The 12,543-nt window shown below is 44.8% G+C and overlaps 1 protein-coding gene across 4 annotated transcripts in view; it reads right to left on the bottom strand.

Moving 5' to 3' along the window:
* The window catches only part of HMCN1 (hemicentin 1), a 313,634-nt gene that overhangs the window by 18,342 nt on the left and 282,749 nt on the right, over positions 1 to 12,543 (bottom strand). For all 4 annotated transcript variants that reach the window (XR_014549512.1, XM_083620076.1, XM_083620077.1 and 1 more), the window contains 8 exons: positions 11,455 to 11,625; positions 10,088 to 10,258; positions 8,527 to 8,697; positions 5,926 to 6,096; positions 4,611 to 4,781; positions 1,811 to 1,960; positions 583 to 720; positions 75 to 196 (listed from right to left, as the gene is read on the bottom strand). Coding sequence is in view for 3 of the 4 variants with exons in the window: in XM_083620076.1 (XP_083476202.1) it covers positions 75 to 196; positions 583 to 720; positions 1,811 to 1,960; positions 4,611 to 4,781; positions 5,926 to 6,096; positions 8,527 to 8,697; positions 10,088 to 10,258; positions 11,455 to 11,625 (1,265 nt within the window). In the remaining variant the exon portion in view is untranslated. The remainder of the gene's footprint in view (positions 1 to 74; positions 197 to 582; positions 721 to 1,810; positions 1,961 to 4,610; positions 4,782 to 5,925; positions 6,097 to 8,526; positions 8,698 to 10,087; positions 10,259 to 11,454; positions 11,626 to 12,543) is intronic.

The following is a 12,543-nucleotide window of genomic DNA, read 5'->3' as shown; positions in this document are numbered from 1 at the left end:
TAACATTATGATGGCTGAGTGTACTGGGGAAACCTATAGACAGATAGTTTCAGTAGTGTATAGAGATGATTTACCTTTACATTAACATCAGGTGATGACTGTAACTGCAGCATGTGGCCACTGATGACAACATCCAAGAGTAAAGATCCATCTGAGTCCAAGCCACGGGCGATGTGAGTCATCCGTAAGATCTCCCCTGTGAATTTTAGTAAGAGTTCAAATGTGTGAAACCGGGGGGGGGGGGCTTGCCCCCATAAGAAACCTCAAGTCAAAAATTAATTAACAAAGAACCATTTAAATTTGCATTAACTATCTTAAAGCCAACTTTAAAGGGGACTGTTGACAGTGATCATTAGAAGGCTTGCATAATTTTTAAACCTCCTATTTATCATTCGGTACTCACACCTTTAAAGGCCAAATATATGGTTCTCAAAGTAAGAGACAAACAAAAACGTCTTCCTGCAGTCCTTCAGTTTGAACCAGGAGGCCAAAATACCGAAAACCCAACTATGGCAAATTGTTCTAAACAGAAGCTTTGGAAGTTACGCAAAATAGAAAGCTGTTGTCCCATTTTTAACTAACCGGTAGCAAATTCCACTTGTGTCTCTCTCTTGAAAACTGCATTGGTGAGTGAAAAGCCATTCACTGCTTCTCCATTTTCTTTGGCTGTTGTCCAATAAATGGGACTCAGAATAGAAACTAGCGCTCTCATTGCTGGACCTTTAGAGGGGGGGGGGGAAAGCATTGTCATATGTACAGCAACATTTGTGGGTTGGTTTTTTTGCATTTTGTATTACTTACAATGTCACCTGACCTTTAATAAATTCTCTCTCTTGTTACTGATTGCATTAAATATTTTATGAAAATAGCAGAGCAAATAAGCAAATGGAGTGGTACCTCTACTTACGAACGCAATCCGTTTCGGGGTGCCGTTTGTACCCTGAAAAGTCTGTAAGTAGAGCGCTGCTGCTGCGCGAAGTGCAACAAAGCGTTTCTGTGCATGTGAGAAGCGCACAGATCGCTTCTGCACGTGCAGCAAAACCCAGAAATATACACTTCCAGGTTTGCCGCATTCGTAACCCAAAAATCCACAACATGAAGCAAATGCAACCAGAAGTATGACTGTATTGGAGTCTGCAAAGAGTTTGACAGTAAAGGCCCAGCAGCCTCAATCTGCTTGCCAGCTCTAAAAGACCTGGAGGCACTCTTGCTAGCCACAATCCTTTTTGAAATGGTGTGCAAGCTCATAGGTTCATTGCTCTCCTCTCCGGAGCAAGTTACATGCCTCCTCAATCATATGTTACCATATTTGTCGCTCTATAAGACGCACCAGACCACAAGACGCACCTAGTTTTTGGAGGAGGAAAACAAGAAAAAAAATATTCTGAATCTCAGAAGCCAGAACAGTAAAAGGGATCACTGCGCAGTGAAAGCAGCGATCCCTCTTGCTGTTCTGGCTTCTGGGATAGCTGCGCAGCCTGCATTCGCTCCATAACACACACACACATTTCCCCTTACTTTTTAGGAGGGAAAAAGTGAGTCTTATAGAGCAAAAAATACGGTACTTTTCCCATGGCATGTACAGAGACGGAAGGGGCTTGTAAGGCTATGTCAAAGGAAAAGTTGAACAAAATATGTGACGTTCAGAGGTAGCAAAGCAAAACAAACAAGCAAACAAACAAGCACCCCAATGTTGTCTGCTAGCCATGAAGAACATGGGTCAGCCAGTATTTCAACAGAATAAAAACTGTTTTAAGTTTGATAAACCTAAGGAACATTTCTTAAGTACTAAAGAAACAGATGTACATACCGAGACTCCGTGGGATATTCGTAATCTTGGCTTGTATTCGCCTAGTGTCCAGATCTGGGCTATCGATTATAGTGGCATTCAGGAAAGCGATTCCAAACTCAACATCATTAATATTTCCAATGACACTTCCTCTAGCCCGTGGAGGTCCACCTATTGCCAAGGAAGTCAAAAGTTGGGGGGAGGGGGGGAATGGCCATCTGTAACATCTATTACTTCGAAAAATCAAATCAAATGTATTATTATCCAAGTGCTGATGTTGAGCCACACTGCCCTCTCTGTTTTGAAAAAAATAAAGACGTAAAATGGAACAGCCCAACTAAATAATGATGTTAGTAGACATCTACTAGGCCACATATCCCCGGAGGAAAAGCCAGGGGCTTTTCATGAGACATCGAGTCCTCAGAGGAAAAGACTGTTGTTTAGCACTGCATGCCAATGGTAACACAACAAAGTATGGCAGGAAAGGAAACAGAATAAACTGCAGGAATTCAGGCAGGCTCTGTGAAATTATTTGGTTAGGACTTGGGCCAGAACACCAAAGTATATTCATCTTACTGACATGTAAAACTTCTCTGTGTTCTGGTGCCACATTTTAAGGAAACAACAACTGAAAAAATATATATACAAAGTGCTGCTAATAAGAGAGACACCTGTGTTTGTAAAAGTTTGTTTTTCAAAACATTTCTGCCCATTTTCTACATGTGTGTGCACTTTCAGGTAGGGAAACAAGACAAGTACTCGTAACTTCCCTCGGATTACGCAGCATTCTGAGCAACCGTCCAACGTTTTTAGGTTCCTTTCAGTGAAGCAGAAATAAGAAACGGTTGGATTCCTTTGCAAATATTGGTCTGGTAGTTTGAGCAGACAATTTTCAAATTGTTCCCCGAGTCTATCTGAACATATATTAAGTCAGAACGTTGGTTCATTAGGCCCAGTGACAGGTGGCAACTCTCCAAGTTGTGAGCTAAGAGAAGCAATTAACTGACAGCTTCCAATATTCCACTACTTATCTCCCGCCCCCAAACAAAAAGGGGGTGAAGATCAGGAATAAAAGTTCAAATGCTCGTAATACCAGGAGGTGCTATATTAGCACAGGCAGTCAGCTGGACTACTGCTGAAATGCCCTCAATGTTACTGAGAATTTTTTTGTGGGGGGGAATTTGAGCTCTTCTAGGGTCCCTTCCAGACGCCTTTTTATTGCACATTAAATGACGCTTTGAGCTCACTGGGGTGGTCACATGAGAACCTGCTTTCAGTACTGTTTGTGCCTGAAAACGTTTTGGAAATGTTTCATTTCCAACCTGTAACTTCCTGCTGAAATCCCCTATCTTTTCATACCCACAAAGTTCTGGGTTATTTTCATTCTGTTATTGTTGTGCCAACCCAACCCAGGGCAGCAAGAATGTGGCAGCACTGGGGAAGCATGGTGGAACAAACCAAAGCAGAATAAATCCCCCCACCCAATGCACTATTATTATGTCAAAGAGCACATGCTACATAAGACACAGGAGAATGTTGAACAAATTTCTAACACAGGGCCAAATTAAATTTGTTTCAATGGGGCTTGTCAGGGAACTGCCATCGGAGCCCGAGGGAGAGGGAGGGCTCCAGAGGGGTTCCGGAGAGCGTCCCGGGAGGGAGAGAAGCAGCCCATCTTCTGGGGAAGGAATTCAGCGTAGCACCAGTGGAGAAGGGGGGCAGATGGGGGAATCGGCGAGGTGGCTCCATGACTCCTCGCCGGGGACCAGCGGGGAGAGCACGGGTCCTCCGCTGCCCACAACCTCCCTGCGCAGAAGGCTTCCGCGCAGGGAGAGCAGGCGGAGACTAGGCATCAAAGAGCTTCTTTGCTGGAAGAAGTTCAAGAAACGCCCACTGACGGATTCTGCCAGCGATTGAGACAGCCATGGGTGAGTGGCTGTCCGGACAGAAAGGGTCCACCCAGGTAACCTAGCCAGGTGTGGCGTCGATTTACGCACAAGCAACCCCCTAGAACCATTACAGGGCTGGACAAGGGAGAGATAAAACTGGGACATAGCAGGCACGGAGGTAGAACTTAATCTTTTCCTCCCTCACTGTGATCCAGAGGAGAATCCTTCCCTTTGAAGGCAACCCTCCATTTGTTCCCGTGAGGATACCTCCTAGTTCAAAATCTGGTTTCAAAGGGATTCAGAAAGGATTAAATTTCTTCTGCATCGCTGCTGTGATTCCTCAACATGATCAGCAACTCCTGCTCACTGACAGTATCATCATTTAAAGCAAACAAACAAACCTGCCCATTAAATGCAAACTCATTTAACATCATGGTCAGTTTGGCTCTCAGCCTAGAACAAAAACTGATGTACAACATTTTTGGAAGTTTCATTTCTTGTGTACTGGGATTCTGAAAACACTTTTGTTCAGGCAGAAAAGAAGAAGAAGAAGAAGAAGAAGAAGAAGAAGAAGAAGAAGAAGAAGAAGAGGAGGAGGAGTTTGGATTTGATTTCCCGCTTTATCACTACCCTAAGGAGTCTCAAAGTGACTAACAATCTCCTTTTCCCTTCCTCCCCCACAACAAACACTCTGTGAGGTGAGTGAGGCTGAGAGACTTCAGAGAAGTGTGACTGGCCCAAGGTCACCCAGCAGCTGCATCTGGAGGAGTGGGGAATCAAACCCGGTTCACCAGATTATGAGTCCACCGCTCTTAACCACTACACCACACTGGCTCTCCAAGTACCCAGTGTCCAGAATGTTACTGTTTGTTTGTTTGGTTGGTTGGTTCGTTCTCAGCATCTGAGACACACTCTTGAGTCTGCCTACTTACCCGGACAAGCTTGAACATTACACCTGGAAATCTGAGAGTCGTCTCCGGGACAAGGTCGCCCACTGTTAGATGGGGATGGATTATTGCACAGCCGTGATCGGGTCTGCTCTCCTCCCCCACAAGAAGCAGAACATGCACTCCAAGGCTGCCATGGGCCCCAGTTTCCATCCACTGTAAACCAATGCAGAAGACAAGAATTAATACTATTTCGGCAAAGTGTGTGCGCAAACGTTATGTGCTAACTCAAATGCGAGCAGCCATAGGATAATAAGGGAGTGCTGCTTGCAAAAGGAGTCCAGGGAAGGGGGTAGGAAGGGGGAGAGGTTGAGAAATGGGGTGAATGGTACAACAGCTACACACAGACCAGGGAATAATCATGGAAACTAGTCACAGACCATTCCCTCCCACCCAAAAAGGTACTCTTTATTACATTAAAGTTGTTGCATACATAAATAACCTTTTTTTGACACATGGGAATTTCAGTCTGAATTATCCCCAACAGAAAGAACAGAAAGAACTCTGGGTTTTTTTCGGAATGTACTTTTAAACATTTTTTTCAATTCATTATGGATCATTTCCCAATGCTCTTTTACCCTTTTACAAGTCCACCGTATATGAAAGAACAATCCACCTCTTTACATCTCCAGCACTTATCTGGTTCAGTCTTACACCTCTTAGCAAGCCTTTCTTCCCAATGTCTTTGGGGTATAATGCATTCTTCGTTACTTCAGCATTTTCACAGAATCAAAAGTCGGAAGGGTCCCTGAAGATTCTCTAGATCAAACCTAATTAAATCTCGGAGTTATCAGCACCACACTCTAACCAAGTGAGCTATTGAAATCGGGATTGTTGCTTTGCATATGTATGTACCGTATTTTTCTGTGTATAACACGGGGGGGGGGGATTGCCCACAGTTGCTGAGCTTATTTTCAGGGGGGATTGCCCAGACTTGTTCAGCTTTTTGGGGGGGCAGGTTGCCGAAAATAGCTCACCCGCAGGACCACCACAGCCAGTCGCACGCACATCGACGAAGCCATGAATCGTCTGCATGCTCTCAGAAAGCAAGCACCAATCACCCGCCAAATTGCCACGGCAGCCAATTGCCAGCGGACCTTAACACACCCACCAATCACCAGCAAAAATGCCGCTGACAATCTCCAGCTCGCGGCAGCCACCAATCACCCATCCAACCTCTCCCCTATCCATATATGACGACCCCACGTTTTTTAGCATAATTTCTTAATGAAATAACCTTGTCTTATAAACAAACAAAAAAACCCATGGTAATAACCATGTACACGCTAAGGTAACTCACCAGGACAAAGCTCTATATTACACCTCTGTATCTGGGTATCAGCACCTGCGCAGGCTCTTCCCCCGTTGAGCGGACGAGGGTTGTCGCAAGTCCGGTACCTTCTCAACTGGCCACTGTTACACGTTCGGCTGCAAGTGCCCCAGTTGCTCCAAGGGCCCCAGTTACCATGCACTGCAGAAACAAAACATTTTTGAAACAGCAATACTGAAAGCCATCGTGTGGTCCAAAATAATAATTTTAGTCGACGCTGGAGAAACGTTTATGTGTTTCTAAAATTTACACTGTCTCTAGAATAGTAGAGAAGAGCTCTTTCAGGAGCCCCCACACATCAAAGGCTGGGAGATTTATGCTTTCATTTATTCTGCATGTGGCCCACGTTTCATCCCTTGTGTATTATGATCTGGCTGCTGCCACCAACTCTATGTATGCTTTTCACGATACGATACGATACGATACGATATCTTTATTGTCATTGTCCCTTGCGGAACAATGAAATTGAAAACTACATAAAACTACATTAAAACTACAGAAAACTACCAGAAAACTACATAAAACTACATAAAAGCTACATAAAACTACTACAAAACTACATAAAACATTCAAAACCCCCTAAAAACTCTAAAACCCCATTTTAAAAAACACTATACTACAGAGAGCCCTTATGCTGCGTTTAGAACCAGAATTGCATTTGGGTAGAAACTGTTTTTCAGGCGGCTAGTCCTGGCCTTTATAACCCTATACCTTCTTCCAGAAGGCAGAAGCTGAAAGAGATCATTTCCGGGGTGCGTACTATCATGTGCTATCTCTGCCGCTTTCTTATGGCACCTGGCAGCATAGATTTGATCTAAGGTGAGAAGAGTGCACCCAATAATTCTCTCTGCAGTCTTTACAACCCTGGATAGCGTTGTTTTTTCCCTGGCCGTGCAGCTCCCAAACCACACGCACAGACCATAAGTTAGTACGCTCTCCACAGTGCAATGGTAGAATGCCATCAACAGGTCCTTTGAGAGATTGTTTTTCGTGTCTAGCTGTATCACTATTTGCCTCCTCTCAATCTGGGGATGTTGTAACATGCCTTTGGGAGCCCTGATAATGCACATCTGCTCATCACAGGGAAGCTTGTAAGCATGTTCGTCTGAACATGCTTAGAATCCCTCCTTTAGATCTTCCCACTCAATGCAGGAAAGTCCAGGATTGGGATATCCTGTTAAGGTACACGTGAACAGGCCTACAGTGTGGATATATTGCACTGTTGAGAAATGGACAGAGTTCTGTGAATTGATAGCAACCACAGCAACCTGGGTTCTGGGAAGCAAATGCTTTTATCAACTAGCTTCTTGCTCCTGACAGCTGCACAAAGCCTTTCTTCCAATGCACCACCCCGGTCTTTAAAATGCATCATATAATCCAGCTCTCATGTACATTTAATTAAAGCGATGGAAAACGATTTCAGTTGTACTTTTCTTGGTGGGTTACAGTAGTGGATGTAAGCAGTGGAGACTTTGGTGAGAAACAAGGTAAAGGACCCCGGACGGTTAAGTCTAGTCAAAGGCAGCTATGGGGTTGCGGCCCTCATCTCACTTCCAGGCCAAGGGAGCCTGACAGCTTTCCGGGTCATGTGGCCAGCAGGACTAAACCGCTTCTGGCGCAACAGGACACCGTGACGGAAACCAGAGCACACGGGAACACCATTTACCTTCCCGCCGCAGCGGTACCTATTGATCTACTTGCACTGGTGTGCTTTTCGAAATGTTTGGTTGGCAGAAGCTGGGACAGAGCAAAGGGAGCTCACGCCATCGAAGGGATTCGAACCGCCAACCTTCTGATCGACAAGCCCAAGAGGCTTAGTCATTTAGACCACAGCGCCACCCATGCAACCTAAGTAGGGTAACTGGCCAAGGGACAAGCAATACATGATGTTAAATGCATCTTTGGACTTAATGGAGGGGGCCCTAATCATTGCAAGGTGGGTGCGATAATTAATGGGATCACAGCAGGCATGGAGGTGGAATTTTCCTTCCCTTCCCTGCTGCAAAGGAAAACCCTCCTCTGAAACTGGAATTCGAAACCTCATGGAGGCCAGTGGGAAAGTACTTCCCAATGAGAACAGCGTATTCAGGGAAGTGCAACAGAGCTTGCATATAAACGCAGACTTGCCATGGACAAATTCAATGATATTTGCAATCCATTCTTACAAATACTCTAATAGGTTAAGATAATAACAACCTTGTAAAATATACAGTTTTGGGTTTCCCCCCTCCCCCTTCTACACAGGTTCTGCACAACCGAACACCGTGACGGAAATGCCGTTTACCTTCCTGCCGCAACGATACCTATTTATCTACTTGCACTGGTGTGCTAGGTTGGCAGGAGCTGGAACAGAACAATGGGAGCTCACCCCGTCGTGGGATTCGAACCGCCGACCTTCTGATCGGCAAGCCCAAGAGGCTCAGTGGTTTACACCACAGTGCCACCCGTGTCTCCCCATAGCAAAGCATTATAGCTATCAAGAACTATAACTTGCTCTGGCCTCTGCAGGAGAAAAGCTGTCTCTGGTAACCCCAAGTTTGCCCCATTGTTCCAATTCCGAAAGGCACTTACTGGGACAAGGATCACTATTGCAAAAATCAACCTGCATGTCATTTCCTTCACACTTGTGTCCGCCGTACTGTGGGGGTGGGTCTGAGCAGTCTCTGGTTCTCTGTCGGGTGCCACCTCCACAAGACATGGTGCAAGCACTCCAGCTGGACCAGGATGCCCACTTTCCATTCACTGGTTTGAAGAAAAAAAATGTTTTATTATTTTTTTAAACACACTTCCAAACACAGCACTGAAATACGAGTTCTGTATCCAACCCAAACAACAACACAGGCATGCAAGAAGGATGTAAGCCAGAGCAGAATCTCAGTGTGAAAGAGAAAAATCCAAGCTACAGGGGGGCAGGGATGTTGTCTGCAGGTTCACCTGTAAAGCAGGTGTCTGTGTGTGCATGTATATGTCTTTAACAGAGAAAGGAGGGCTAGGGAAAGGAGAGCTGAGCCCTTCCCTATTGTGTAGAGGTCCCCGAGCCACCCCCTAAATAAATCACAATTCACACAGAATTTTTGTTTAAGGTTTTTGGCATAATTTTGGCCACAACTTTATTAACATACATGGATGTGAGTGGTTGCTTAGGCATTGGTTAGGACTATCTGTCCCCCCACCTGGGGACAGAACTGACTTCCGGATTCCAGCGAAAGCCAGTAAGGGAAAACAATACAGTGGTACCTCAGGTTACATACGCTTCAGGTTACAGAATCTGCTAACCCAGAAATATTACCTCGGGTTAAGAACTTTGCTTCAGGATGAGAACAGAAATCGTGCTCTGGCGGTGCAGCAGCAGTGGGAGGCCCCGTTAGCTAAAGTGGTACTTCAGGTTAAGAACAGTTTCAAGTTAAGAACAGACCTCCAGAACGAATTAAGTACTTAACCCGAGGTACCACTGTATTGGGGAGAAATGGAGCTGAGCCACAGGCCCTCACCTCTCCCCGCATGCTCCCAGGGGCTTGCACGGCCCTAGCCCCTTGCCAGGGATATGGACAAATGTATGGCAACCCCTGGATTCCTTTAACGGAATTCCCTTGCAGCAGCAGCATTGGAGGGGCAGGCACTGCCAACCACATCCCTCCACCAACCAAAAATTAACCAATGCCTAACCACAACCTTACAAGTTGTAACGATTTGCTACGCAGTAGGCAAAAACCAAATGGCAGCAGCCAATCAGCCAAATGGACAAAATTCCTACCAGGCCCCTGTCCCAATGGCAGATGACCCCATGACAGGCATAGCAATGTCAAATGCAACAGCCCTAAATTAGGGAGGGTGGGCAGGCGATCCGATGCACGCAGCAAAAGAGACTGAAAAAAGGTGCATGCCAAGAACATATAACCTTCGGGCCAACCCTCTAAATGGTAACATCAAAATCTCCCCAGCAACCCAAATTGGCCCAATCACAGTCAGGGCCATCCAAATGGTCCCGCCCAGTAACCAAGAGGGGGTATCCTGTTCGACCCCACCGCAACACGTGCTCTCCATGAAGGAGAACACGCTTTCGAAAAACTACCTTTCTCTTTACATTTTTATGAGACCCAGAAAACGACAATTCATTCCATATTTAACTTACCTGGACAGTCTCTCTTGCTGCAGACCTGCATCTGTGCATCAGGTCCTTCACAGTAGGTCCCATCGAACGATGGAGGAGGGTTATTGCATAGCCGTAATCTGGTGTGGGTACCTTTGCCACATGTCTCACTGCAGGTCCCCCATGGTAGCCAAGAACCCCAGGCACCATTAACTAGAAAACAGGAAGGGTTACAATCCAAGCTGGAACTTTGTTTTCTAATTAAACAACATCACCACAATTGGGTTGGAGCCAAAGGTTGCCTGAGTTGAAGGCCACCTGAACAACTGATCTTTCCTCTCCCCTCCATCCTTATTCAAAAAAGGACGGAACAGCAACACGATAGAGAAGAAAGGGGAATTCTGGTGGACGTGTCCAAAGGTGAAAGACTTCTGGGAAAAGATATATAATGAGTTGAAAAAAATGTTGAAATATACATTTATTAAGAAACCAGAAGCCTTTCTCCTTTGAATAGTGGGTTTGGAACTGCCCAAGAAAGATGTTAGATTGCAGTGGTGCCCCACCAGACGAATGCCTCGCGAGACAAAAAACGCGCAAGACGAAAGGGTTTTTCGGTTTTTGCGTTGCTTCGCAAGACGATTTTCCCTATGGGCTTGCTTCGCAAGATGAAAACGTCTTGCGAGTTCGTTCGCTTTTTTCTTAAAGCCGCTTGAAGAGGCACAGTTGCGACGGACCGTGCTTCGCAAGACGAAAAACATCGCAAGACGAAAAGACTCGCGGAACGAATTAATTTCGTCTTGCGAGGCACCACTGTGTTTTTGTATGCCACAACCGCAGCTAGAATTTTGTTAGCCAAAAACTGGAAATTACAAGAAATAGCAACAGTGGAGGAATGGCAGATGAAGATGATGGACTTTTAAGAGCTGGCTGACCTGACGAAGAATCCGCGACCAGAAGGAGGAGGAGTATCAAGATGAATGGAAGAAATTTAAGGATTATTTAGTTAAATATGTTAAGATAACATAATCAGAATCGCTTGTGAGTAACAGATAGGCCTAGGAGTTAAATATGTTAAATTGCATAATACCATGGATAGAAGTCAATATGAAAAGGAAGAAAGATGTTAATTGTCCAAGTAAATTTTATTGGGAAATAGTGTTGGAAAACTGCTTTAATGAGCTACATGGAAACTCAGCTAGGGGGGTTTGAGGAAGTCACTCAACAATGGTAACAAAAGTGGGACTATAACAGTTAAGATTAATGTTTGTTTGTTTGTTTTATACTGAAATGTTTTTTAATTGCTGTTATGTTTGTTATAAATTTGGAAAATCAATAAAAAATGGGGGGGGGGGAGAGAAGGGGAGTTTGGTTCCTGTGTGCCACTTTTAACAGCGTCTCTGTATTCTCACCTGGGCACGGCCTAATGTTGCACATGATTGGCTCAACGGCGCTGCCATCACAAGGCCTTCCACCATGTTGGGCAGGAGGGTTGCTGCAAGTCCTGGTTCTGGTCTTGTTGCCTTGCCCACAGGTTTTAGAGCATTCTTCCCAAGAGCCCCATTCCGACCAGTTGCCATCCACTAAAAAGAATATATATTGCATGTGACTTGTTAACATACGTTGGGAAATGCTTTAGATCTTGCGGTTTCTAGGATGAGCAAAACCTCATCAGACACACAATTGCTGCCTGCTTAAACTGGAGCCCTGGTATCTGGCAAAACTGCATGCTATTCAGCTTCTCAAGAACTCCCTCGTGTTAAAATAAACAGAATGTAATGTTACTAAGGCTGTTAAATTTGCTAATTTGGAAGTAGATTCCACTCACACAAATGAGACTTAATTCCAAGTAATCATGTGCAGCAGAAGTGGCAACCCTGTAGAGGTTTTTGGGGCTCACAAGGACTGCCCCCAAACAATTGTGTGGTAATTCTGTGCCTTTTAAAAGTAATTTATTGATCCATTACTCCTCCCCCCCAACTTTCTCTGTGATTGTTTTCCTTTCTTGGACTTGCCTAAGTGCTCTTGGGTAATTTTCCATGCTTTTAAATCTGTTGGGGGCTTCTTAACACACACACTCCTGAAGTGCCTCAATCTTCCTTCCCCTTTTCTTTCTTTCTGCTGTTTCCAAGTATACTATTAATATTATTTTTATTTATGTATTCTTATTTATTCAATCTATACACCGCCCTTCATCCAAAGTTCCCAGGGCGGTGCACATCACTAAGAACATACAGTGGTACCTCGCAAGATGAATGCCTCGCAAGATGAAAAACGCGCAAGACGAAAGGGTTTTTCGTTTTTTGCGTTGCTTCGCAAGACGATTTTCCCTATGGGCTTGCTTCCTTTTTCATAAAGCCGTTAATACCCAGCGAATCTGCGCTCCGCAAGACGAAAAAATCGCTAGATGACACAACTCGCGGAACGAATTAATTTCGTCTTGCAAGGCACCACTGTAATTTACACAGCATATTTTTTAAAAAAAATTCACAGTGTAATGT

This window comes from Podarcis filfolensis, assembly GCF_964270895.1.
Source record: "Podarcis filfolensis genome assembly, chromosome: 6".
Taxonomy (NCBI): domain Eukaryota; kingdom Metazoa; phylum Chordata; class Lepidosauria; order Squamata; family Lacertidae; genus Podarcis; species Podarcis filfolensis.
This window is presented reverse-complemented; position numbering and strand designations above follow the sequence as displayed.